This window comes from Opisthorchis viverrini (assembly GCF_000715545.1).
Source record: "Opisthorchis viverrini unplaced genomic scaffold opera_v5_538, whole genome shotgun sequence".
Taxonomy (NCBI): domain Eukaryota; kingdom Metazoa; phylum Platyhelminthes; class Trematoda; order Opisthorchiida; family Opisthorchiidae; genus Opisthorchis; species Opisthorchis viverrini.
Window position 1 is genome coordinate 1 of NW_008752203.1, and position 27360 is coordinate 27360.

Sequence of the window (27360 nt, forward strand, 5' to 3'; positions counted from 1 at the left end):
CCCAAGCCTAGACAGGGGAAGTCGAGGGCAGAAGTCGGGTTGAGTGTTGACGATGAACCTCCCATCCCGCAGCTGATCAGAGTAACTAAAAAGGCGAGGCCAAGAATTCTTCGCATGGGTCCAAGTCACCCGTTAATGTATCAGTTTTAATGTTGATTAAAGATGATTGCACTGAAAACTATATCTCATACAAAGGTAGCCTACACGAACAAGGGAAAAAAGAACCAGCTTACCTCGTCCGCGAATGCGCGTCGAGTGTGTCATCGATCCATGGACGTCACCAATACCGGCGATCAGATTCAATTCGCTCAGAACTGCACTAACATCCACTTGCTGGATCTTCGTGGACACAAAAATCTTGAGCGGCATGCGTTCGCTGCATACCCATGGAAGAGTGAGCTGCTCCATGGCAGTAGATGAGATCAAAGGCTCCTTTGTGTAGCGTAGAGGAGATGGGGCTGTGGGTTTTGGTGCACCATCTTCGGAAGTGAACAAACCTGGACTTACTCCCGTTGAGGATACTTGGTCTGTTGACAAGGGGGGAGCGGCGGGTCGTGTGCTTATTTGCAAAACTTCTGAAGGTCTCGTTGCCATTGTGGAAGTAGGGATGTGCCCCATTTCGATGTCTTCATTTAGCGGCTGATAGCTCACAGTGCTAAGAAGCCGTCTTCCGAGGAGAATAGGCTAGGGAAGGGAAACGGAAGATGGGACATTTTAATTAGACTGGGCATAACAACGAATAAGTGAGCCAGGTTACCAGGAGGACCGTAAAACCGAAATGTCATAAAAACAGGAAAATGCATACTGATACGACCTAGATAGACTGGGGCTGAAGTCCAGGACAGACAAATAACGAAAAAAGATCAGTTCTACGAAAAGATATCGTCTTGAAAACAGTCCCTCAAACTCCACCACCAAGCATCTGGGCTAGAAAAGCCAGCTGTAGATTGGACGCTCAAGCAGTCAATCAATTCAGCAACAGCTGACGATGACGAGTGTTCAGGCGTGCCATAGAAGCACGGTTTACGATAAAGAGTGTTCGGGCACATCGCAGAAGCAACAACCGACTATGAGGAGTGTTCACCCAAAGCCGATCAGGCAAACTGGATGAAGTTAGAAAGTGCGCCCCAAATACCGCGAGGACCTGTCTAACTTTCGCATTTATTTGTTTGGAATAAAGCTCGGTTGTGCTTCTCGTTGGAGAGTCCTTTTCTGACATTGAGGTTATCCAATATAACTTGACTTCAAGATAATTCCCCCCTTCATTTGCTTACTCTGCTTATGTACTCCACTCATGGTGCACTTTGTACCAGCAACTCGCGTTGACGCAAAGGCCGTCCGTCCGACACTTGTGTATTACCATGTATATGGATAGCTCACAGTGCTAAGAAGCCGTCTTCCGAGGAGAATAGGCTAGGGAAGGGAAACGGAAGATGGGACATTTTAATTAGACTGGGCATAACAACGAATAAGTGAGCCAGGTTACCAGGAGGACCGTAAAACCGAAATGTCATAAAAACAGGAAAATGCATACTGATACGACCTAGATAGACTGGGGCTGAAGTCCAGGACAGACAAATAACGAAAAAAGATCAGTTCGTCTTGAAAACAGTCCCTCAAACTCCACCACCAAGCATCTGGGCGGGCTAGAAAAGCTGTAGATTGGACGCTCAAGCAGTCAATCAATTCAGCAACAGCTGACGATGACGAGTGTTCAGGCGTGCCATAGAAGCACGGTTTACGATAAAGAGTGTTCGGGCACATCGCAGAAGCAACAACCGACTATGAGGAGTGTTCACCCAAAGCCGATCAGGCAAACTGGATGAAGTTAGAAAGTGCGCCCCAAATACCGCGAGGACCTGTCTAACTTTCGCATTTATTTGTTTGGAATAAAGCTCGGTTGTGCTTCTCGTTGGAGAGTCCTTTTCTGACATTGAGGTTATCCAATATAACTTGACTTCAAGATAATTCCCCCCTTCATTTGCTTACTCTGCTTATGTACTCCACTCATGGTGCACTTTGTACCAGCAACTCGCGTTGACGCAAAGGCCGTCCGTCCGACACTTGTGTATTACCATGTATATGCGTGAATTTGTGCAGCTGACCTACCTACCCATGAGTATTCGAGTACCGTTTGCCGCGCCTGCCTTAACTTGTTTTCCCCCCATGAGTTCCGTGTGATCGCACCGCTGATGAGAACCGCGAAACCGCCGTCGGAAGGGACGACCTCAACCCACACTAGTGAGCCAACATTCCGCTCGCTGTTGTTCGGACGTTGACACTGCACGGTGCCGGTCAATGATAGACTTGTGTTCGCCGTGACGCTACGAACGTGGACAATTGAGGTTTGTTGTGTGCACTTGATTACCCTTGTACAAGTAGTACCGTAGAATTTCGAACCCCATTCTTCCCTTTGAAATTCGGGATCGTCCAACTTACGCGTCACTCAAAGTTCCCTATCGGGAACCCTAACAGAGATAATGGAGTGGAGACAGGAGTGAGCTGCAACAGGTGTCTTCTCAAGTATGCATGACTAGAGAATCAAACGCAGCGAATATCCGACTGCATAATGGACCAATGGGAACAACCGAGCATGTCATGTCAACAGAACAGCCATGCGCCGAACCAGTCAGGAACGCAGCTGACAGGCAAAGCAGTTTCCTGTTTTGGTAGGGACCACCCAAGTTCACTCCATTTATCTGCCAGCGTATGGTGATGAAAATCAGCAAGGCGATATACCGGATGTTTTCCTTGATAAGAAGCTATTTGTCAGGTTAATGGGAGCATCCGTTTACGATATTATTCATCCGAATCTACTGCGCAACACTGGCCCACGGGTTCCGATAGGCCAAAATAGAAGTATTTCTCTTTCCTACGATGGGGGTTGGTAAAAATCTTCCGACCACGGTTGGATTCCTCGCCCGACAGATTAGGTCGAAGGATACCGTGGAGGAGGAATACATATAAACCGCCCACGAACACTGTATCACTTAGCAAGCGAATGTTCCACTCTAGGGAGAAGTGTCAGTCTTCTACTGTTGGGATTCGAGTCATTTCCTACGAAAAAGTTTGCAAACTATGCAGCGTAATTCAAAAAGCCAGAGCGTACCTTCATGGTGACAGCACCGGGCGGTGTGCTTGCCTCCTGTGAACTTGTCGTGTTCCCTTCAAAGGCGGCTCTAGATCGACCGGCCGGTAACCACCGAACGTCGGAGTCATCCTCAGTGATCGTTGGCATTGTGGACGGGGGCTAGAATACAAGGAATCGAACTGCACTTTCTGTTGTCATACAATGTGCTACCACCCGTTGTGAAATAAAAAAGCTAAAATAACGTTCGAAAGTCTCTAAAATAAAACAGTAACTCACCTTACGCATGACAGTTTTTGTTTTCGGGACGGTGGTATACAGGTCGACGTAGTTGAGCAACCGGCGCCAACAAGCGGGCAATTCGGCTGCAGTGGGGCGAATGCCGACGAAGGTGGGCTTAGCGATGCTATCTGAGATGACCAGCTGATAGCTAGTGGGTGTGGTTGTTGGAATACTGCTCACAAGAGGATAGCCCTTATGTGAATCCTTCTCCACACTTGAACTAGACGCCACCTCACTTGAGTGTTGCTCAGGAAATGGCTCAATGAAAGCATGAATCGGTACTGTACGAAAGAAGGACAAACAAATTGGCGCTGAATTAAGCGTGAGAAGATGCTATAGACGTATGGTTATCTGATCTTCATGTCAATAAATCTATGGTGCACAAATGGTTTTCTCATATTCAACAAAGATTTCATCCAGTGAGTGCACCCAATCTGTGCCAAAAAGCAGACGAGCACTGTACAGTTGTTTCATCCTTCTTGGATATCATCAGCAATGAAACTCAGAGGGTTTCCAGCAAGTAGTTTGGACATTTTACCGTTAGGATATGAGCTGCTAATCAATAGTGTGGTGAGTCGAAACATGGATAGGACATGGTGAATCTCATTCTTCAATTACGGAGTCCATATCTCAGGGTCGCGTGCTGACTGGCCAGGAATGGAATGCCATTCCATTGGAGTTGCTTATTTCCGCATTCCCGTGGTAAGATTAATGTAGTTAAAGCATAGCAAGATGGCATACTGGAAGGGGAGACTGTAAATGAGGTATACTTACTCGGCACATCTGTGGAGCTGTTTCCGTGGCCACCACTTTCCACCGAACCTTCACCCAACCGCACATAGCCCGAGGATCTCGACCGTAAAGTTCCCTCCGTACCATCGGAAGAACCTGGTGAATGAGAACAAAACGAGAGTAGGCGGACCAGGGCGGTTTATTCATGCGTTGGACAACATTATCAGAGCGAACCAGCTGAAACCGAACCTATCCTGTTTACCGTTCAGCTGGAACACCCTTCCGGTGCCTAACTGTCATGCCACCCGAAGGTTGCACGAAATACGTGACTGAAAGACCAGACAGAAGTATACAGCGAGAAAAAAACAGCGCTTCGAAAGACTAGGCAACCTTAGAGCCGAGAAACCGGTCATGAAACATTACACGAACGGACAAAACTGTCGATTTGAAAAACAGCCGATGTTGGTAAATAACACACCAATAGAGTAATAGAATGTACAACGTTTGCGCTGGTGGTTCCAAACAGCCCAATTTATTCTTTTCCCAGTCTCTGTGTTACGAACGATTCGTCTATGAGGGATCGGCGACCACTTGACCCAATGGGTGTGACGACAGCTGACAACTGTTCGTAGCTACTGCGTGAGGTATCCGGGAGGCACACGAATCGATAAAATCGACGAAACGTTTTCTTGATAGTCGAAGCCGGATGATCATTATTCCCCGATTGATGTAGCTCAGTTAATCTGATTAGCTTCTGTTCGTATGACAAACTCGACTCCTTGTTTCAGTGAAGTCCCAGAACCGTTTTATGTACATCTAGGTTTCTGCAGTTTCCTTTGTGCGGCTGGGCGAGTTTGGTCGACAGCAGCTAGGTCAATCCGATTGGGTGTCAACCCACCCACGCCTCGATTACAAAGGTTGTATGCCTTTCCGATTTGGCACTCACATTCCTGACGATCCAGTCGAACTTAGAGTGTCTTCTTAGGTGATTACCACTTGGTGCGATATCCAAACCTTTTGCCTGCTGCTGATTGGTTGTGTCAACCACCCACCCGTCGATTCTACCGTATCCAGACAGAATCACCAAAGTCAGCGACATAGAAAATGATCCACTTTGAGGATGACGGGTGGATCGGCAGAGAATACTGGGAGTAAGCCATAGTTATATGACGTCTAATGCTGCTGCGCTTGGCATTGCAGTTTACCGACTTCCTCAAAGAGTGGTTTCCACGGAGGGTGGGAACGAGGAACAGATGGGGAACCCGAGCGGAGAAACATCGATGGTTGGAGACCATGAAACAGTCCACTCGCGCGCTCAATGTCTCACATACAGACAGAGTGTTGCCTCCAATCCATAGCTTCCCCCTGATCTCCCCAGTGGAAAGTCCACCGTAAATGCGTGATTCACGCATCAGGTACATCAATTATTATCTCCAAAGCGTATCTGCCCACCCATATCTCTCCTGACCATCAGAAAACGAAACGTTTGCAACAATAACCACTGTGAAACATGTACGTGGTTTTCACGGCTGAAGATGACGAGTGACTGAGTCGTTGCAGGATTGTTTGGAATTCGAACGTCAGGAGGAGCGAAAATTATGGCAGAAACTGGCAAACGGAATACACAGTTCACATTCAAGAGGGCTTGCAAACATCTGATCCACACAGAATATTCCCAGCGATGCAAACAGAGGTCATCCCATTTAGGACCGTTTACACATCATTGTCCGTGTATGCATCCTGTCACAAGCAGTGGTCAACAAATGCGTGAATAGGAAGCGATAGTTGATTACTCTGACCAAGAGTCGCAGCTGTGAAAGACTCTAGCGTTAGGAGAGTATAACGCATCACTAGCAGATTTACAACTCACTGTCAAACGTCACCCTAAACGGGTTGGCTAATCTGTTTGACTTACTTCCAGCTAATGATACCTACTGATGAACACTTTCCTTCAGCTGTAGTAACCTTTCGGTGCCTAACTGCCATGCCACCAGAAGGAAGCACGAGGGCTGGAATACTACCAGGTTGCCCAAACCTAGGCAGGGGAAGTCGAGAGGCAGAGGTCGGGTTCGAACCACGGACCTTCCAGTCAGCAATTTCGCGCTCTAACCACTTGGACCATCTCGCCCCCGATGAACACTATATTTACAAGCGGAACATATACAGACCTGACGAACGCACAAACCTTTTGAATCTGGTTTCTGTGCTAGCTGCATTCCAACAGGCGGTGTGGTATGTTGCTTCGGCCGACCAGCTTCTAGGATCTTGTGTGTGTCCCGTGCATAGTAGACCATGGTGATGAACTGGTGTACAAGACGCAGAAGTGGTAGGTTAATGTGCAACCGGAGCGACTCGATATTGGACATCACATCAAGCTTGGTGGTCGTGGGTGTAATGTCCAACTTTTGGTTGGAACTATCCATCTGAAAAAGAGAGAGGTAAAGAACATTATGATAAACCTCATTGCGAACCATTTAGTGCACACACTTGGAGCGCTATAATCTACCAATTCAGATGAGACCAATCGGGGAAGATCTGTGAGGCGAACCGACCTGCGAATTCGACCGACCGGAAACAGACCCTCTTCCAATTAATAAATGCAGTAGGACCACCTTGTGGATCACACCGAAAAAATCTTCATGTCTTACTCAACGTTGGACGCACTGAGAACGTGACTACTCGTATAGCGACCCCGGACGACCAGTCACAGGAACTAGCGTGTGTTGAAGAACTTCGTGCAGCTACTGAACGTGATTCGAGAGTCACGTCCACGAAACAGGGTCCCAGTTGTTCGGATTCCAGTATTGTTCCTTTGGGTCTTCAATTGGTCCAGTAAAAATTAGCTCCAAAATACTATGGACAAGAACTATCTTGCTGGAGATTCGCAGCCGTGCGGTGTAGACTAAAGAAACCAAGTAATCCGAAGTCGCTGATATGGCCTGGAACCACACAAACGATGAACCTGATGGTTAGTGAGGATTGTTACACCGAAACCATACAGCGTTTCAAAGAGAACCTGGCGAAAGATTTCATCTGTAGAGGTTAGTTAAGATCAATAAATAAATAAAAAATAATCGTTCAGCTGCAGCACCCTTTCGGTGTCTAGCTACCATGTCACACGAAGGAGGCACGAGGGCTGAGATACTTCCAGGCTACCCAAGCCTAGACAGCGGAAGTCGAGAAGCAGAGGTCGGGGTTCAAACCAGGACCTTCCAGTCAGTTATTTCGCGCTCTAATAACTTGGTCCATCAACAGGTGAATGTATCATCGACCTATTAGACTACGACAGTCTTCTGTCCACCATCTTCATCCAGTGACCAAATCGTATTTTCAAAAAACCCAACATGTTCTGAAAACTACTTTACTCCATAATATGCAAACTAACAGCATCGCTATATAATTATTCCGTAAAGTATTTTTAGCAACCCAGCCAACCTCATCCAAACGTTGGATCCCTGATAGGACCGTCGCTTTGCTGGAGGCCCGGTGATAGATCCTTCCCGGCCGCAACCACAACTCAACCCGACGCGTCATCAGATGCCACGTCATGATTGTCCGTACAGACTGAAAATCTTGGTCGACCGAAAGACGTAAGAATGGGAAACGCCTGCACGATGTTTCACTTGATTTGTCCGACTGGTCCTCGGAAGCGAAATTAACGGGGCCAGAAGCAGGACGTTTGGACCTGTGGGCAGAAAGTTTCGCACAACAACTCGGTTGCCCGCCTGCTAACTCCCACCCGGACTCCCGGCCTTCAACAGAAAGGTAGACTGCAAACATGGGACTCCAATCGCCCTCACAAGTATCCTATTGTAAATCTCTACTCGAGCGTTATCCTGTTGCTGGTTCTGACGACCTTCCACCGGCTCTATTCAAGGATGACAGTGAATTACTCAGTCAGTGCCTGTCTAGCCTATTTGTGCTTAACTGGGAGAGATTCCAGAGTAATCTAAACTGCGTTTCAAATAACTTCAATCGTTGCCCGGATAAGCTAAAAACTTGCGTTTATATCCGCCAGTTGTGGTTCTGCATAGTTTCTAATGGATATATTGAACGAACATTTACGTGAATTAATCGTTGTGCTGATCGCTGAAGTTGGAGAAACGTAGTAGAAAAAACGACCCCGGGAGGCCTTGGTGCTTGGTAAGCAATAGTAAGCAAGAATAAGTAATTGTAATATTGGGGCGAGATGGCCCAAGTCGTTAGAGCGCGAATTCACCGACTGGAAGGTCACCGGTTCGAACCCGACCCCTGCCCCTCGATTTCCCTGTCTAGGCTTGACAAACCTGGCAGTATCCCAGCCGTCGTGCAATCTTCCGGTGGCATGGTAGTTAGGCACCGAGAGGGTGTTACAGCTGAACGAATAATAATATTATGCAACACTCCTAGTTAGGAAGCAAGTTGGGTGAATATTGGAGGGACACTCATTCTCAGGGAGAGGCATTACGTCATGAAAAGCTACTTTCCTAAAAGCATGGGAACCGCGTTCGATTCGAAAATGTGGTCGGATAGACTGAATGTGCATGAAGTGTCTAATAGTACTAGGAACAAAAATAAGTAATATATCGAATTACTGAAACCAGGATAACGCCAAAGCGTACTTACACTATGGCCTTTCCTGCTAGACAAATCAACAACATCACGAAAAGTGAGCTTTGATCCGAAATTGCGACACAAAAAAGTCGACTTCCGAGTAGGTGGCATTCCAACAGGAGTACGCCAGGAGGGTGTTCCCATAGTCGAGGCGCTTGGTACCGATCCAGTTGCTGAGGATGGTGGTGCGCGTGTAGCCAGGGGGTTACGAACAGATAGGACAATTTCGATCTGGAAAGTCTGCAGAAGCCCTTCAGCGGAGAAGAAGCCATCAAATTTTTTCATCAATGTAGTGCGACGGATACCCTGTAATAGGTGAAGGTGTTTAGAAATATTATGTGAAACAGAGAGGAGGGGGATAAAGTCAAAAGTGGGAATTTAATATGAACAAGGACTGACTTTTGCACTCAATCCAACTGATTCAAGAAGCGGTGAAAAGAATCGCTGAATATACGCGACTTGTTGGAACTGCGCATTAAGGTGAGCTACATGTTCGAAGTCCTCTGTCGTCAGCTTATAGTCTCCATGATGCGCGATGCCTGGCTGAGACGAATCATTGCGATTTAACGTTGTCCTAACATGCCTTGAAATTCTCCGGGATTTGGGACGATCTTCATGTTCGAGAGTCTCATCGACCAACTGTAGTGGACCGACAGCGCTAACTGCAGGTGCTGAGCGCAAGGCTGGATCCGAGGCTCGTCGAACGACAGTGTCGGTAAGCGGGACTTCCATGCGAGTTTGAGGAGTGTCCCGAACAGCAACTGTAGCGAAATGTCCTTGAGAGATGTTAGGAGGTTGCTGAGCTCTGCGAAAAAATAACGACGTGGAATTATTCAGCAAGACTCACTCAGTGTGTTCGTCATGAGGAAACTAAATTAACTGCAGATTGCGATAATACAACGGGACCCGACTAATGATCTGAGGTATTATTGTGGTTACTACGACAAAGAGACTACTCCCCTAGTGGGTCCACAACAACGTTCATCATTAACTTGTGTATAATCTGCCGAAGAGCAAAGATTCCCACGGATGAGACTAAATAGGTCAAATGGCGGTTTCTCTCGGGGTGTTCTTGCATAAGTTAGTTATGACCCGTAACCACAATAAGTCGGGAGGCAGGTCATATAAAAACAAGTGGGTGTCTTGATAAGGTTTTACTGCAGGTTATGGAAAAGATAGTTCACGGGCACCGATTTCAACATTAGAACAAAGTACCTTATAAAGGAAGAAACCACAAGGTTCAGCGTAGACGACAACTAAGTGGTTAGTGTAACTAGTGCCATTGTCCGATCTAATTAGTAACAAGCAGGATAGCACACCAGTGCCGCTGGGGCGCAGTGAGTAGGTCACTGTGGGGAGTCCAAACAAAACTTCACACACACATAACCAAACTTACACAGACAACGGGATTTTGGCGTCATGCAAGAATCTTCGAAGAATTGGATTTTGAATCTCTTTGCCGGCATCATCTAGACTAGTTGTGTTATTTCCATATTCGTCCCTGGTCATTTCGAATCCAACTCCTTCGCTAGAGATCAGTGCATGTGTTTGAGTTGATGCAGGCGGCTGGTCATCTACATATTGTTCATTAACAAAGCCTGAAGAAGAGAAACGAAACAGCAATGATATGAGAAAATTCACATTGAAACTCGAAGGATGTGTGAAGTTGGTATGAAACGTACATTGAACATCTGTTTTGGAGTCGACTTTCGGCGAAAGGTATCGACTGGGAATGGGAGACAACGGAGTCGTGGCCATTCGGAGTAGATGCGATGCAGCGTCCGTGGCGACAGAGCCAGGTACGAATCCGACCTTTGGAACGATAGAGGGCTGGACGAACTTACGATCCGATAATCCGGTGCTTTTTAGTGTTTTCGTGACAAACTCATGCAGGCCAGAAAGATCAGCTGTCTGTTTGTCGACACGCCCGATGCCACCATGATCGGCTTTTTTCGCCGGGACTACCTGACCACCAAGTGAAAGTCGGTCAGCGTTTTGAAGATCCTGAGCAAGGACTGCCAGCAGCTCGACCAGAGAGCGCCACTCGCGCGTCAATGAAAGGATGCCACATTGCAGCAGATCGTTCGGCGGAACCACACTATCTTTCAACCATTCGCTCAACAGACGATCAGTTTCCAATACGCCATACTGTGCGGTCAGAGTGTTTAGATACTGTCGAAGCACAACAAAGAGCTGGCAGCTAGGATCGAAGTGGATAGCACGAGCGCTTGGCGCACGGCGCCGCGCATAGGCACTCAAGCTCTAGAGGAGAGAAAATAGAGAGCATTCGTGATGAAATGACAGGCAGACCTTACACACAATGCGACAATGGCTCACAAACAACAAGGCAGACAATTTACAGGCGTTAAAATGTGAGCTACCGACGAGATGGCTCATAAATTGGAGCGTGAATTTATTAACCAGAAGGTTCGTGATTAGAGGTCAACTTCTGCCTCTCGACTTCCTCTGTCTAGGCTTGGGCAACCTGGCAGTATCCCAGCCCTTGCTGTTCCTTTCGGTGGCATGACAGTTAGGTACCGTAAGGGTGCTACAGCTGGAGGATACTTTATACTGGTCGAGAGAGACGGGTTCTACTCCAGACTCCAATCCAAGCCTTGCATTAGATTAATCACAGCATTTTCATAGGTTACGTGACGCATTAAAAAAATACGCGGCGGCAAGTTGACTTGAATTTTTTTATACGGTAGGCAGCGTAAGCAGTTCCAGATGTGCGCCACCGCAAATAGACACAACAGGAGACCAGCTGGAGCCTCATAAGAAGACCGATTGTACGACGAACACTCTCAGTTACACACGAATTCGGTTTTGACAAGAGACACAACTGAATACTCAGCTGAAAACTCCTCGAAGAATTTCCAACAGCTTTATGAGTAGTATGTTACGTCTGGATAAGACCGAGCACAGTTCATCAACCGAAATGGAAGAAAACAGTAACAAATGCCAAATCCCAAGTCACCGCTGGCATTCATTTTCCAAGACAGGATCCACGTATCCACTCCATGCGGTCGGCTGTGTTAGCCGCCCAAATGAGCCCACTAACGTTCTATATGGCTAAGCGAAAAACTTGATCAGGTGTTCGTAGCGCAACTGTTGAGCATTTGCTGTACTGTAGATACTTCCGTTGCTTTGCGGAGATGGGGCATCGGTACGCAAAGCTGAGACTAGTATTCGCGATGCGGAAACTATGCAACAAAACAAGACTGCGACAACGAACGATTACAGGATAAATACAAAACTTTTAACGGAGCTTTCTATACCTCCCTCTTGGACGTGGCCTTCGCAGCCACCTGTCACCAGGCAAGATTAAAAGAGGACAAACTCTTCCGTCATAGCACCGTACTGAGTGCCCATCAATTCATCGGCTCCTGTGGAAACCGTCAAACAACAAATCCCAAGGAGTAGTTCCGAGAATATACCATTTAGATTGAATAGGAGGAAACCCAAGTAGCTATGTTTTGGCCGTTTCGTTGACACCCCACACGGAATTGCTTTTGAACCACTGCATGATGTGCGAATTAGGGTACCACAGTCCCTAAGTAGCAAGCTTCTTCATATTGTAGATATTCGTAGCTTTAAGAGACGTTTCAGGAAAACGTTTTGCACAGGCTCTGAGTATCGATTGGATGGGCAATCATTTATCTGCCTCACATCCTCATGAGAATTATCAGTGCTCCCCTTCAATACTGATTGCTGATTTCCCCCAGTCTAAAGTTTACTCACTTTCCTTCGTTCCGCATAAATTTTTGACGCGGATGAAGAGAAACCGACATGGCTACGCTGGCTCAAATGCAATTCTTTATTGGCAGTATTAATACTTCAAATAAACTTGTTTTTTAGAAGAAACAGAGCCAAAGTGGGAAGGGAATAATCGAGGTTCCAATTTCAATCCACCAGTTACCCAGAAGTAAACCGTGCTACTCACTTCGTTCCCGAAACACTGGAATATGAACAATCCGTTTTCTGTAGGTAGTTTGTAATTGATAGCCTCCGTCATCAGGCATGTGGTGACCGCAAGGATTCGACGTTCCGCATTGCCATACAGCTGCTGACACACGGAAATGAGCCGATTACATGGATCCATCCAGGCTTTGATGGATGGGGTAGTTGTGCTCAACAAGTTCCAATCCGATCTATAGACAGGTTTTGGTCGGAGGAAAAAAGGAACGCATAGAGAAAGATCAACAACAAACTGCTATAATCCTCCGAAGAGGTACCTCTGTGAAAAGAGGCCACTCTTCTCGAGGTGGCAAACAGCGAATGTCAGGGATGAAAAATATTCATTTTCTCATGAGGGTGGTTTCTTTTAGAAAAGATGGAATCTTACCTAAGAAGCTCAATACGCCGTTTATTTGGAAGGCGCTTGGGGGTGGGGAAGTTTAGCCATACAGTTGCGACGTGAAGACGCGATAGCAAACCATTGCGTTGGACAGGGGGTGACACGCCATTCGGTGATGCCAGTGAATCGGGGACGTCTTGATGAGGCTGCGGTGAAAAGTCGTTTTGTGGCTCGTCTGAAGCACTTGCGTTCGACACCAATTCACGTTGCACCGGTAGGGGAAACTATGAACGAAGAGGAAAAAATTAGGAAGTACAGGTTTCCTTGTGGGTTACTTAAACATGAGGCTAGGACTAAATGTAAAGCGCCAAGCGTCTGGTTTTGGACTAAAAGGTGGTTTGAGCATCTACATGTTTTATCTTAGATTGACAACCTCTGTGGACGGAGCCACGAACACATTCAGAATGGAAACCAACAGACTACACTAGTGGAGGGTAGAGTTTGACTCGGCACCGAATATGGGGCGATGCAATTTACGACCGATGCAGGGCAATATCTTAAGCCCACACTTAACACAGCCTGAAAATTCACAACAGTCGCCCATGTAAATCGCCTTGCTGATCCATTGGAAGCGGTTTGAAACGGTGTACCAATCAATTTTCGTCACTAAATTGACTTGAAATGCCAGATCCCCACAGACGATAAATCACATGACGGATGATCTGTCCTCAGTCAGTTTTGGACCAGAACTAAACACACCAGAAATGATGACCAAAGTTCATAAACACCGATGGTAAAAGTGCAAATGAGGAGATGTAGGTTACTGTCATGAGGACGCTACACCCAAGCCATTCTCAGTTTACAGATTTAACCACACGGAAGAAAATACTGATAGGTCAGGTCGTTTGCTGTTTACTATTCTTGGTGTGTGTTGCACGCGTTTTACCACCAATCGATGTGGTATTCTCGATGCGTTGATACGTGGCGTACCGGCGTGTGACGCAACAAATCTAAGAGGACAATTCAACCGACACCCGCAAGTCAGTATTGGACTGGGTCTAATGAAATGAAAATGGTAGGGAGCTGATGTGGACTGTCCTATCCCAAACAGTAGAATGTAGAGGTACACAGATAGCCCCATCGCACACAGGTCGGTCTCTGATTGCCATATTGCGGGTTCTCAGTTTCACTAAAACTTCTCAGGTCCGAATGAATTCAGTCTATTGGAACTTGGCATCACAGTGGAAGATTAGGGCCAACAACGAAACTCTTCATCAGGGTCATTTGTGATCGTATAACAGCCAACAGTGGTAATACATTCAGTGGACTACACGGTTTTCTATGGTTCCGCTGAAACGAGCGGAAATTGAAGCAAAGTACCTGCACCGACACCCTTTTTCGTCCAGACTGTCGTCCTGATGTATTCCTGGTAAGCATTGCTTCCGCTGTGGGAGGGACTTTGGTAGCAGCTTTACCAACTGGCTTCACTGGGGATAGGTTCTTTTCACCCGAAGACAATACAGTCGTCTGCTGTTGCTGTTGTTCAACTTTTGGGTCCGTGGAAAGATCACCATAGCCGTCCCGACGATTACAAGCAAGCGAGAGGTTTTCCAGCCCACACTCGAACATGATCCAACCAGTGCTTTGTTCATTCAACACTACGGATGCTCGTGGTGTGCCGGCTGCACGGATTAGGCTACTGTGAAATTCCTCATCTGATTCAAATACGAAAAACGTTCTGGACGATTCGAACGGGATGGCGGTCAACAGTACGCCGGCATTGAACTGGCTGAGTCGAGTCAGACGGCGTAACTGTCCGTGTATGCGACGAATCGTCAGCTGGCAAACGATTTCAGAACCACGTATACAGTTCGAATTGTCAGATAGACCTGCGGCTACGTCCAAGGCTAGATGTAAACCGAGTTGAAACAAAAGAACAAGAAATGACTCATACAGAAATAGACCAAATTGTTTGTTGCATGGAATTCGTAGGTCATAAGTTGTTTTGGAAGGAGGCTCTAAACTTGCAATACCGTTAAGCCAATTTCCATAAAGATGTTGGACAATCTAAGAGCAGTTGAAGGAGAGACAGAGAACGAAGGAGAACGTAGTTACTCGTTTCCCCCAGAATCTCCTGGAGAAATGCAACCCGGTAAAATCATTAAGATGGCGGTGGATTGACGCTCAGTGGAGTCGAAAGATCAAAGGAGCCTGAAGCATCAGGCTCCTTTGATTCCTGTCACCAGGAATGATTAGGGAGATTTTAGCCTTTCACCTGTTGCCATTGGCCACCAGAAACAACGTAAAGTAACTTTCATCGTAGATTGCTATGGCAACAATGTTCTATTAAATCTGCGGCAAACGCAAGTTTGATAATGGGAAAACGCCAGGATATCCAAGTCCTTAGGGAGGAAGCCGCGATGCATGTTCTAACCTCTAGCTCGGAGGACCTCCAGGATACGCCCAACCGGGTATGAGACAGTTTGTCATACGGAGACTCATACCCCAGTAAAGTTTAGTGGGTTATCAGAGTACAGGAACCATGAAACCATGGTTCTGTCTCTTTCCAACAAAAGATGGCCACAGGGAACCTGGGTTCCGATACGTATACTCACTTATCTGTGTACAATGCATTGATCTCTTGCCCTGAACAGCGAATGAGTACGATTTTCGCCGTGTCACAACCAGAAGGCTAAGGAGAGTAGTGTTGGTAGTTGCCGGGCATGGCACACAGGCGCATAGAGTGTTCCTCAAACATCATTGTAATTACTTTCAGTATACTATTCAACCATCCAACTTGCGCACCCGTAAAGTACCACTAGGTCATTAGCATTCAATACCCAATTCGAGAAGACCAGCTTTTATCACCAATGCCTGTGTACAAGGTGCATAAAACTGTCTGAGGGAACAAAATGAGCCGGGTAGGAATTAGGGAATCAAATAACAACTTCTGGTAAAGTCGAAACTTATCAGATGCGGATAATGCTCTCAAAAGTTGGTCACTCACTGGGAACTGTGCGCGATTCATCACCTGTGATGACGTGGGGAAAGAAACGAGCACCAGGTTGAACGGGATTACGTCGAAGTAGAATTTCATCCCGCGCTTCATGTGTTCTTGTCTTAAGAGAGTTACTGTTGATCGAAGCGGGCTGTGGGACGCTGATCAAAGGAGAATTAAAACTATTCAGAATGGGTGGGGCCGACGGTTGTCGGGAGTGTTGGTTGAGACGATTCCGCACAAAAGATGGTGGCGCATCAAGACTGGAACCAACCTCATCTAGTTCTTGAAGTGACGGACAGCTGACCATGCGGTCAGAGGCGTGTGTGCTTTGTCCATCCACTGTTGACGGTTGTATACGCCGAAAACGTTCAGTGCGCTTGTGAGGCTCCAAAGCCACTGATCGACCAGTTTCCTGCGATGGTTTCAACAGCGGTTGGTTGCAGAGTTCCGAGCCTTCTGAAGACATATCAGATTGAGCTACACATGGTTCAAGCTGAACCATGCGAGATGCGGCCGCTTCGGTCCTGCAGCAATTCATCAACTGTTACGTAGAGGAGAATGAGAGTATCTCGACAGTGAATTCGGTATGGTCAGGAATTACACACAGCCAAGAAAAATGAAGTAGTTCGGTTGCTACGCGGATGCTGAAGGATCGGTGAAGGACGGACAAAATCGGACAGAGTAGCAGATACTGTATGGGTTAAAATGAAATTCCTGGAGTACACGGTTTCCATTAAGCGTGATATCCTACTTCAATGACCTGACCCAAAATTTTATTGTTATTTTTTCGAAGAATCGAAAGTTTGACTCCAATGAGTTGGGCGACCATAAGAAAAATCGTTCAGCTGTAGCATCCTTCCGGTGCCTAACTGCCATGCTACCCGAAGGAAGCACGAGGGCTGGGATACTGCCAGGTTGCCCAAGCCTAGACAGGGGAAGTCGAGTGGCGGAAGCCGGGTTCGAACCACGGACCTTCCGGTCAGTAAATTCGCGCTCTAACCACTTGGGCCATCTCGCCCACTTGTGTGATTTAATTTGTGCCATATTTAGTGCAAGTTCTGTAGAGAAAGGCAGGTTTGGTGGTCATCAGTGGTACTTCACTTGTCCCTCTCTCAGCCAGATTTTCCTTGGTAAACAAATTGCGATGAGCTTCAAAGAACAGAGGAAATAAATTCAAGCTAGAATTTATTTGAAAAAGTCAACATTTCTTTCGTGTCAACCAATGATCTGTGTGACAAATGGGCTCTGGAAGTCCCGGCGAGTGGAAAGCCAATACATACACTGTCAAAAGACGCTAAAAGTTAGTGGATATTGACACACCAATAAACACTTGACACGGTACGTTGCATTTAGCATTAAACCTGCCCATAAAGCACTTGTCTGTCATGCGGGCGCCCAATACACTCGTATTCAATTTATTCGAGCTGACCGTTTCACGAGAACGCCTGTGAGCTGGAATTGCCTACAAGTAGTTGACGGCACCTTAAAAATTACGGCAATGAACCAACTGCATGGAATGAGGAACTGAAGTATAGGCGCTGTCTTCGACGGATGGGGCTTACCAGATTCCATTTGTTCCCGCTCTTCTCAGTCAGTCAGTTTAGATAATCTGTCCAGACGAGAAGAAGGCGAGTGAAGCTGTGGCAGCTGCACTCCGCCTCCAGCTGACTAGATCGGACAAAGAATATTTCGGCCAAGTCAACAGTAGACGAAACCCCAGTAACAAGTCGTAAGCAAGCAACCAGCGCGACTTCTTTGCAATTGGTTGGCCGATAGTTATCTTCGGAATTTAAGGCTGCGCTAATTCATTCCTCGGGGTTCAAACAAACCGTGTGGACTCAAGAGAAGCAGTCTGGAAACATGAGGTGCCCTCCTCCCCGGAAATGCATCCAGCGAGTCATATTACGAGTCATATTGGGGATAAAGCTGTATTATTAAACACGACCAAGAAACTGCTTAATCTTACAGCCAGTCCCATAAGGTTACGTACTGCATAGAGCAGCATGCGGATCAAGTAGCTCGCGTCATGCCACTAAGCGATGGTATAGTAAATTCAGAGTAACTTTTCTAAATTACTCGTATTCGATAATGAATCGGGCAACAAGCATCACACCATGTCAACTGCATTCAGGTGAGACTACCTCGTGCAACCGTACCTTCCCCGACTTTACCGTTGATATGATGTCCTATCCCTGCTCTGAGGGATAGAAATGCTCATAGAACATCTGATCAAGGACACACAATAGGCCGGGGATATTGCGCTTCCAGGAATCAGATTCTCAGAACTACAAACCATTTTCATTACCAAAATATGTAAGCTGGGTGGTTCCGTATGTACTTAACGCCCACAGTGTAAAAGGTTATTGTAAGACCACATGGGATCGAATATGAGCCGAATGCTTGCAGTCCGAATATCGATAGCTCAGATCTGGGTGGCTTCTAATGTGCTCAACCAGGTTGAAAATTAGCTTTCAAAACGTTTACGTACTACTACTACTCAAGAGGATACCCGTGCGACCGGTGGTGGTGAACATCAACGAGTGGCTAGCTACCAGCTTCGTTGAGGGACATGAGCACAAAAACTTACCTCAAACGAAACGGAATCAACGCATAACGCCAACAGAGAAACACATGTCAAATCATGAAGCCCGGATCGCAAACTGTCCAGATGGACCAAGTCTTCGACCGCATAGAGTTGCAGGAAACAAAAATTGATTCGCTCGACTGAGAGGGCAGCCAACTTTCCCGAGACTATGGTGTCTCCACGAATACGGCGATCAGTCCGTGTTGGTACGGAGAAGCGACGATCGTGGTGTTGAGAGTCCGTTTGATCTTTGCTCGGGCCTTCTGAGTCGGTTGCCGACATACAGTGAAGGTCTTCCAAGGTGGAAGCTTTTCGATGAGGCTGTGACACATCTGTATCACACAAACCTGTTTCGGTACGAATGTCAGACGTTTCTGCACAAAACGCAGATGAATGGAAAATTAGGACGATATTAGAGGGGGAAGTCTGTGTGGCAAGAATCCCCAAAGAATTGCGACAGCCGCTGATCACGCAGAGTAAAAACAGACAAATGTATCAAATGAAACTATTGTGACTAAGTGTCCCCGCACCGGTGTCTTAAAGTCGAAAAAACTCGTCATCAAAAACCACAATAGCTTTATTGCGAACAAGCGAGTGCAAAAGTTACGTGGGACATCGCGTTCTTTAAGGTGCACTTTTGATCTTGATTCAGGCTGCCCAATCGGCGTTGGGTGAACACTCATCATTGTCAGCCGCGGTTCTGTGAAATGCTTCAACACCCATCATAGTCGGCCATTGCTGAACTGATTGACTGCTTGAGCGTCCAATCAGAAGCTGGCTTTTCTGGTCTGGATGCTTGGCCGCTTTCCCACTGCGATTCTGATGGGGTTTGAAGATCTTAGTAGGTTTCAGGCATTCTGGCATTACTTCAGGAACTGAACTTCCTGATAGAAGGCATCACTCAAGTACTTATGAGATCTGACGAGTGTTGCGGAAGAAACAATAGAGGCAAACTATAACGAATAACCTTCTGAAAGAAGACAACAACACCAATCGAAGCATGAAAATCACAAAGTTGCTCCCCTTGTAACGTCGCAGAAGAAACCCGTTTGGGCAGGAGCTATTATGGTGTGGTCTATCCAGAGAGAGGAAACGCAGATAAAAAAAATGATAGAACGTATTTTCACGATGTTCACCGATTTGATCAAGAGTTAAGAAAAAATGTAGTGACCCCTTCTATGTACACATACTGAAGACTTTCTAGGAAAATTTTCACCCATCTGGACGCATTGAAATCGAGCAGCGAAGGATAATAAAGGAAAAATCGTTCCACCGTAACACCCTTTCGGCGCCTATCTGCCGTGCCACCCGAAGGAAGCACGAGGGCTGGGATACTGCCAGGTTGCCCAAGCCTTGACAGGGGAAGTCGAAGGCAAGGGTAGGGTAGGGTTGGAACCAAGGACCCTCCGGTCAGTAAATTCGCGCTCTAACCAGTTCAGCCATCTCGCCGAAGGACAATGGTAACGACCAACTGAGATCGAGTCTAACTGCTTGCTTGAGATCGAGTCTGATTGCTTGGTAAATTTGACCAGGAACGGTACGAGCTATTCATGCGGAAATTAACCAAATAGAACCGCGTTTGGAGTGCAATAACCTGAAAAGCGCAGACTTGAGAAACGAATGACAAAAGATTGTAGCTCAGACGTTTTTCAAGTCACTACCATGTGGAGGTCAAGTGATTCTCAGGAGGCATACTGGAAGACAAACCGACGCCCAAACTGGTCAAGAAAAGATAGGCGATTGGCACAGATCCGTGACTAGTGGAAAATTACCAGAGAGGATGAACGGAAGCCAGCAGGTTCGCATCGGACGGATGAAACTAACGTGGATCATACTGCGCAACACTGGCGTTCGCTCGAAAAACACCATCCTGCTTAAGGGCTGTGTGAATGGACCGCCGATTCAAAAAGACACTGAATGGTTTGTAGGTTCATGGCGATTTCGTCGCCTACAAAATACCAGGCGCACGACTGTGCATCAAGAGTGGGGCCATTCTATTGGGGTTATGATTAGATGAGTGCCGACATACCGCATCATATCTTATTCGGTTTACAGAAAAGTGTAGATTATGTGAGTGGTGCGCAGATCTGTTCCGAATAGGAGTTTTCGACTTACATGGGACTATAAGCTAAGTGGTTAGGACGCTAATCTACTGACTAGACTGTTCGTGATTCGATATCAATCCCGGCACCTCAACTGGTCTTGTCCAGGCTTGCGCAGTACCCCAGACCTCGTGCTTCCTTGGAGTAGCATGGCAGATATGCACCGAATGGGTGTTACAGCTGAACGATTACTACAATAAGTATACAAAATTACGCACAGTCACGTCAGAAAGTAGTTCATGCTGTGTTCTGTGGATGATATGGGACTTTTAAACCAATAATCGAAAACTGACCCTGTCTCCGCGACAACGTGTTGTCAACCGTCATTCTTCGCTGTGGACTAAGATTGAAGATGGAAGAGTGCCAATAAGGACTGGAAGGCCCCACGTTTACATCCCCAAAGAGCTCATGTGATTCATTGCTTAGGAATGCATTTAACTTGTTGGGCGAGGCATGTTTGCTTTCAGCGTTTCTGTCTGAGCGGCTATGAGACTGACTGACATGCTTGAAGGCCGCTAGTTTCACCTTCACACAATTATTGTGCATTCCATCGATGACAGCAGACGGAGGTGTATTAGACAGAACGGGTGACAAGACGTTGAGGTACCTAGAACGAAAAACGAACAATAGTGGATGTTTAGTGGACTGCAGCGTTGGGCCAGAAGCTTGTATTCTGGAGGATAGGAATAACGTGAGTAAGCGTTCATCATTCGCGTGGAAGTAACCATCATTGTTAAAAAAGCAACTGAACCAGTAGATTCCAGGATTCGAACACGAGAACTACTTAAGGGGTTATGCTCGCGGCAAGCGTCAGGCGATTGGAAAGCACTTTTAGATTGAACTACTTGTGAGTAGTCCGTTCCAAAAATCTTACCAGGACGGGCGCTTGCAAACAATTTGCACAGAGTTGCGAGGAACAGGACAGTAAGCACAATAGTGCCGACAACAAAATCAACAACAGCAATAACGCATTGAGTTCTGAAAGACGATTGAATAGCGGTGTGTCTATTCAAAAAAGTTGGTGTACAGTAAATGACTGTACAGGATATCTGTTCGTTTGATAAACACTTTACATTGGGACTTAGACAGTACTCTCAATGAAAAGTAGTCAAACTGTTCGGGTGGATACATTTGGTGCTCACGGGAAGCTAGGAGAAGAGTACCGAGTTAAATGTAAGTTACGTCCTACAAATTAGTTCCTATACTCATTAGCTAAAGTTCAACATGATAGCTGTGAACTGTTAATTATGAGAACTACCGAATAAGCCAGACTTGAGTGCACTATGCTTGCATTACAGTGATCGTTTACGACAGACCTTTGAAAGTTTATTCCTGATCGATTTTCAATTACATATGCTTGATTTGACTGTCATGAGTTCCTGAATCGTCAACTGTGATTGTGGCCACTAATAAGTCAACTATACACGTGTTGAAATTCACCGCTTCATTCAGCTGCTATGTTACCAAACATCCAGCAACGCCTTCGAAAAGACGGTGAAACCGATTCTTTCTTGGTGCAAATGAGCTATTAGTTTGAATCATACTCGTTCGTATCCACTCATCCAGTTGCCGATATTATCGAACCCACGGAAGTATCAAAGGTAAAAAAGGAATAGGAGACTAGCGGACGTAAAAAGCACTAAGTAACACAGCCATGCAGTGGGTGAGTACATCTATCAGGACATCGAATAAACGTTACCTTTCCATCGCCTCTGTGAACAACGGAGATACAAGAAAATCCACTGTGTTCTGAAGCCACACGACAGCGTCCGAATTCGATGAAACATGGGCAAGATACACATCACCTGCAACATAAATTGAGATACGATAAGTGAGACTACGGTAATCAATTGCAGATGACAAGCGCAAGCAAGGAATTACCGTTCATACTACCCAAGTTGTTAAAAACACGGGGTACCTTTTGCCTGCGGATCCACTGTAGCAGACTTTGTAGCAGAAGACGACGTCTTCCCAGAGGCCCGACTCAATATGAGTTGAGGAGAGAAGCCAGATTGAACTATCTGAAAGCGCGGTGCTAAAGCCGATCCCAGACGATATTCCCAAGGATGGAGGTTTGTCAGTTTGTCCAACTCCGCGTTGGGAGGATTCAGGCAATCTTTTAAAGACTCCACGCTCTGATACGTGTGTTTACAGAGGTGCCAGCGCCGACTCAAACGAACCGGCTTTGCCCAGGCAGTTATACAACGGTACACGTTCAAGTGATGACTGTAGGCTGCACGTAGAAGACCGCTCTCTGTAATCGGTCTGTTCAACTGTCCACGCAAATCTGTGTTGGTAAAATGAGAATGAAGTAACATGAACCGCTCTAATTACATGAACGAATGTGTCTGGGAGATGTCGTTTACTGTACGGAGATGCAGTCGGTGAGACAGTGACGTGCTATGTTGGAATAATACCTTAAGGCAGAAAACCCACGAGAAGACGGAAACATAATACAACTAACGCTGATAATCCATGGGACAAAAGCTCACAATAAGGGACACTTTTTATACAAAGCGATTCGATTGCTGCCAAGCTCCGGATTCACAACAAAGAAGCTCAGAGAGATCCAGACTAGATAACTACTAGCTGTTGGTCACTACTCTCACGTTCAAGTAGATAGAAACAGAGCCAATCAGTCTATTCAAGTTTATTCAATTTATCAGCCATAAACCGTGCCATAGGCACATTGGTTGCAGCTGTCACAGTTTCGATCACCGGAGAACGGGGAAGTGGAACATACAACCAACCGTTGGAGACGAAGGCACAATCAACTTGTTCGGAAATTGGGTAGCTACGCATTGAAGGCGATAGCTTTGATGCATGAGTGCCACTGACTGCGCGATTGGGCCATTTCCGCTTATGACTATAACCACTGGTGTTTGAGTCTCGGGGTCCACATCAGGGAGGCGGCAGTTGCCCACTCCACTAAGTTAGTGTTTTCGTACTTCGTTGCCAGGTCATACACCGTCCACCTCTCGGTCGGTTCCACTCAGCACAGGGCTGGGTGAAAAGAGAAATTTCAAGCAGTATATCAATGACAAAGTTGAGGAGGAAATGGGGAAGAGGACAGTCTTGTCTTACACCACTGGACGTAGTGAACTCAGGTGAGAGCTCCTCGTATAGTCGTACGTGCCTACAGGAGTTCGCATACAGAGAAATTTGGAAGGGACACCTTTGATTCGGAGACACCGACGATCGAACACTGACATTTTCCGTATGTCCTGTGAGCGTAGGGGCCACGTCTCTGATCCACATCACCGTGGTGTAAACTCTTCCCTTGACAGACAAACTCACGTCACCTCAGCGCTATAGGTGTCGGAGGTTGGTAAAAGCTGCTCTGGGCTTTCCGATTCGAAAAATAATCCCATCTCCAGCTTGTACACCAGGACTTATAAAGTTATCCAGGTAAACCAATTTGTCTACCACGTCGATTGGCTCACCCGCAAGCATGAGGTGTGGGTTTTATCCCACCCAGGCTTGTAGTAGCACTTCACACTTTGCAGGTGTGAAGCGCATGCCAAACCGTGCGGCAGAGTTACTTAGGTTGTTTGAAACCGCTTGCATTTGGAAAGGATCTGAACCAAGGAGAGCGATACTGTCTACATACTCAATGTCTGTGAGGGAACGTCCCGAAAGCGTTTCGACTCCCGAGGTCTCAGGGGCAGGCAGAGAAATTTCAGGCAGTATATCAATGACAAAGTTGAGGCGGCAATGGGGAAGTTGTCTTACACCACTGGACGTAGTGAACTCAGGTGAGAGCTCCTCGTATAGTCGTACGTGCCTACAGGAGTTCGCATACAGAGAAATTTGGAAGGGACACCTTTGATTGCCAGACACTGTCAAAGTTGCTGACGATCAACAGAATCAAAAGCAGTCCTCAAATCCAGAAAAACGATCAACGTGGACGTCTGAGGGAGTGGTGCTGTTCAAGAATTTGTCTCAAGTTAAAGATATGGTCGATGCATCCTCGACGAGGGCGAAACCCAGTTTGACTCTCATGAATCTGTCTCTCCCGCCAAATAGTCTTGTGGACTAGGATCACCGAACATGGGGTAACCTATCCGCATCTGTGTGTCCTACTAATTGGTTGGTTAGGGGCCTGCGCATGTCTCTGAGAGAGAGAGCTTCGGGTCGCGCTCGTGGAGCACCTTGGTTTGGAGAAAATACTAATCGAATGGTGTATCGATAGGCAATTCGGTCTGTTTAAGTATCTATCGTCGCCCCGATGCAATTATAGTGAGTACACTGTGCCTAGATCACTGACTTGGCCGAACACCACATTGCTTGCTATGGTCAGTCAAGGCTCAGACAGGGAATCCGAGAGGGGTGAAATCAGAATTCCGCTATCGAGACGTTCCAATCAACCATGTGAGCAGGGTTACATCAAGAAATGTGGAATATCAAAGACAGAATCTGAGTGATCGAACTCACTGAGAAGTGAGAATAATGTGGTTCGACAGTTTAGCTTTATCTGTCAAGTTGGACGACCTACGTAGACAGAGGTAACATGAAATCCTCACATTCAATTGTCGCAGTGCTGGCTATAAATTGCATCTCAATACCCACATGGAAAGACTAATATGTTAACACACGTCCAGGATTCCTCATGGCAACCACTTCGCGGCATATCACATTCGTGATATCGTAACTCAACGCAGACTGGGACAAAATGAACGGAGAAAATTAAAACACGCCTAATAAAAACCTACCAACAAACTTCTCAAATGCATCTTCTTCGAACGTTTTCTCTTCGACGTTATCCATCTTTGGAGAGTCTGCGGGTCCCAAGAGCGGAGGTCTGAGTATATCACTGTCACGCTCACCTCCAGGTTTAGTAAACCGCCTTGGAGGGGGTGTCGGTCGGGTACCTGCGATCTCAGGGAAACTGAGTTCATCCAGCGCCAGCTGAGACGAATGCGACGGCGTTTCGGATGGTGTCAGCGGACCAATTAGGCTGTTCAAAGATAGACCCGAGGGCAAACGATTGCCCAAGCCTGGTCCCATTTGGGTTTCTGCAACAACCGCACCTACTGCATACGCAACACATGAAATAAAGCGGGACGATATGCAAACTTTGAGAAGGGAATTGAAAAACGACGGTCTGGTGTTGCAGAATTTGAGATGAGGATAAGCAGGAGAGGTCGGCGATTTCATTGGTATCATGAAACGATCATACGTACAAAATTTCATTCCCATCCTTCAAGGAAACAATATTTTCACTAAAGGAGTGATTAGGTGGCCTGGTTATTCATTTCAATCAATCGAATCCAGAATATGTTCCGGAATAGAGACCAAATTGGATAGCGCAGCATAATTCACCTAATTGACGCCAGCTGCAAAAACGTGCACCGAGCACAAAAGACTATGAATTTTTGTCAAGGCCAACGGTCATAATGTGCACGTTATGGCGAAGGAATGTGACAACACCGATGCATCGGATACCACGTTCCAGAATGCACCGTATGTCTGGCTACTTATAACACCACGTTTTTGTACATAGTTTAGGCTAACACAGCCAATTACAAATTCACCTTCAATCATATCCGTTCCGCGTTTTCACAGTGCGCTTAAATATGATTTCACTCCAATCCAAAAGCGACACTGAAATTCGAGGAAGTGTCCAGGAAACAATGGTTTTTGCAAAGTACGTCCAGTTCGCTCTACATCACTTCAACCCACTGTTCCACTACAGTTATGAACAGAAAGCATACTACAACATCTCCTATGTCCAACGCATGAAAAAACCGGTCTCAGCCCTAGCCGTTTGAGAGGGATGTTACTGTAGTTCCTCGGGATTATGCATCTAAACTATGATATAATCCGCTAACCTGCTGAAGTGTGATGCACACCTGCGACCAAGTCATCATCTTCATCTGGCGAATCCGGAGGTACCAGCAATTCGGACATTGACGAGGGCTCAGAAAGAGACCCCGAAAAATTCTTGTCACGTTTCATTCTTCCACTGGCCAAATGATAACGCTTTCGAGCACGAATGTATCCCGACCGGACTTTCGCATCAGCAGTGCGATGATCCGGAGAACTGGTGCGAGAGGGTTGGTTGCTGGATTCACTGGTAGAGAAATCCTCGTCCGATGGATCGCTGCTGTTGCAACATTCATCCTTTGTTGGACAAAACAGTGGCAAAAGAAAGAGGGGATAAATAGATTTTTCTATCAGTCAGTAGTCTACATGATTCGTTTCCGACACGGACGGTACGTTCCCAAACTTTCAAATGCATCAGAATCGTCTAAGGGAGTCCTATTCACTGACTTGTCGTGCGGAAATGTCGCGCAACGGCAAAGGACAAAAGCAAATGTGTGGCTCTACAAACGGGTCGACAGGCTGTATGGGATTTCGAACCAATCAAAGTTGTGCGAGGTCGGCGCTGTATCGTACAAGCTGATGCCTAGATTCTTCGCATCATTCTGAATAGCTATAAAAAGCTACCCTTGGAACCGGCTACTAGTACGACATGATGGATTTGTGACTCCTCACATTATTCCATTAGCTTGCGCACTAACCTATTCAGACAGGCTTCGCTCGCTCTGGGGGTTTCTACCGAGTAGGTGATAGGGATGTACGTAGGCGAGCAGCTGTATGAAGCGATCATTGTAGTAGGGGTCACTGGAGTACCCACATACCATTTTTTGTTCAGAAGGATTTCATGTCTATCGGTGT

At 46.5% G+C, this 27360-nt stretch overlaps 1 protein-coding gene across 1 annotated transcript in view; it reads right to left on the bottom strand.

Annotated features, from left to right (window-relative positions):
• Positions 1-156: 156 nt before the first annotated feature.
• T265_15490 (hypothetical protein) overlaps positions 157-27360 on the bottom strand; it is a gene marked incomplete at both ends in the record, with an annotated part of 64824 nt that continues 37620 nt past the window's right edge. The window contains 18 exons of the mRNA XM_009178361.1: positions 157-684; positions 3110-3250; positions 3368-3703; positions 4145-4339; positions 6271-6525; positions 8708-9001; positions 9095-9500; positions 10092-10957; positions 12639-12846; positions 13041-13276; positions 14373-14899; positions 16000-16486; positions 18581-19003; positions 20947-21286; positions 22379-22484; positions 22598-22966; positions 25392-25712; positions 26511-26802. Of these exons, the coding sequence (XP_009176625.1) occupies positions 157-684; positions 3110-3250; positions 3368-3703; positions 4145-4339; positions 6271-6525; positions 8708-9001; positions 9095-9500; positions 10092-10957; positions 12639-12846; positions 13041-13276; positions 14373-14899; positions 16000-16486; positions 18581-19003; positions 20947-21286; positions 22379-22484; positions 22598-22966; positions 25392-25712; positions 26511-26802 (6330 nt within the window). The remainder of the gene's footprint in view (positions 685-3109; positions 3251-3367; positions 3704-4144; positions 4340-6270; positions 6526-8707; positions 9002-9094; positions 9501-10091; positions 10958-12638; positions 12847-13040; positions 13277-14372; positions 14900-15999; positions 16487-18580; positions 19004-20946; positions 21287-22378; positions 22485-22597; positions 22967-25391; positions 25713-26510; positions 26803-27360) is intronic.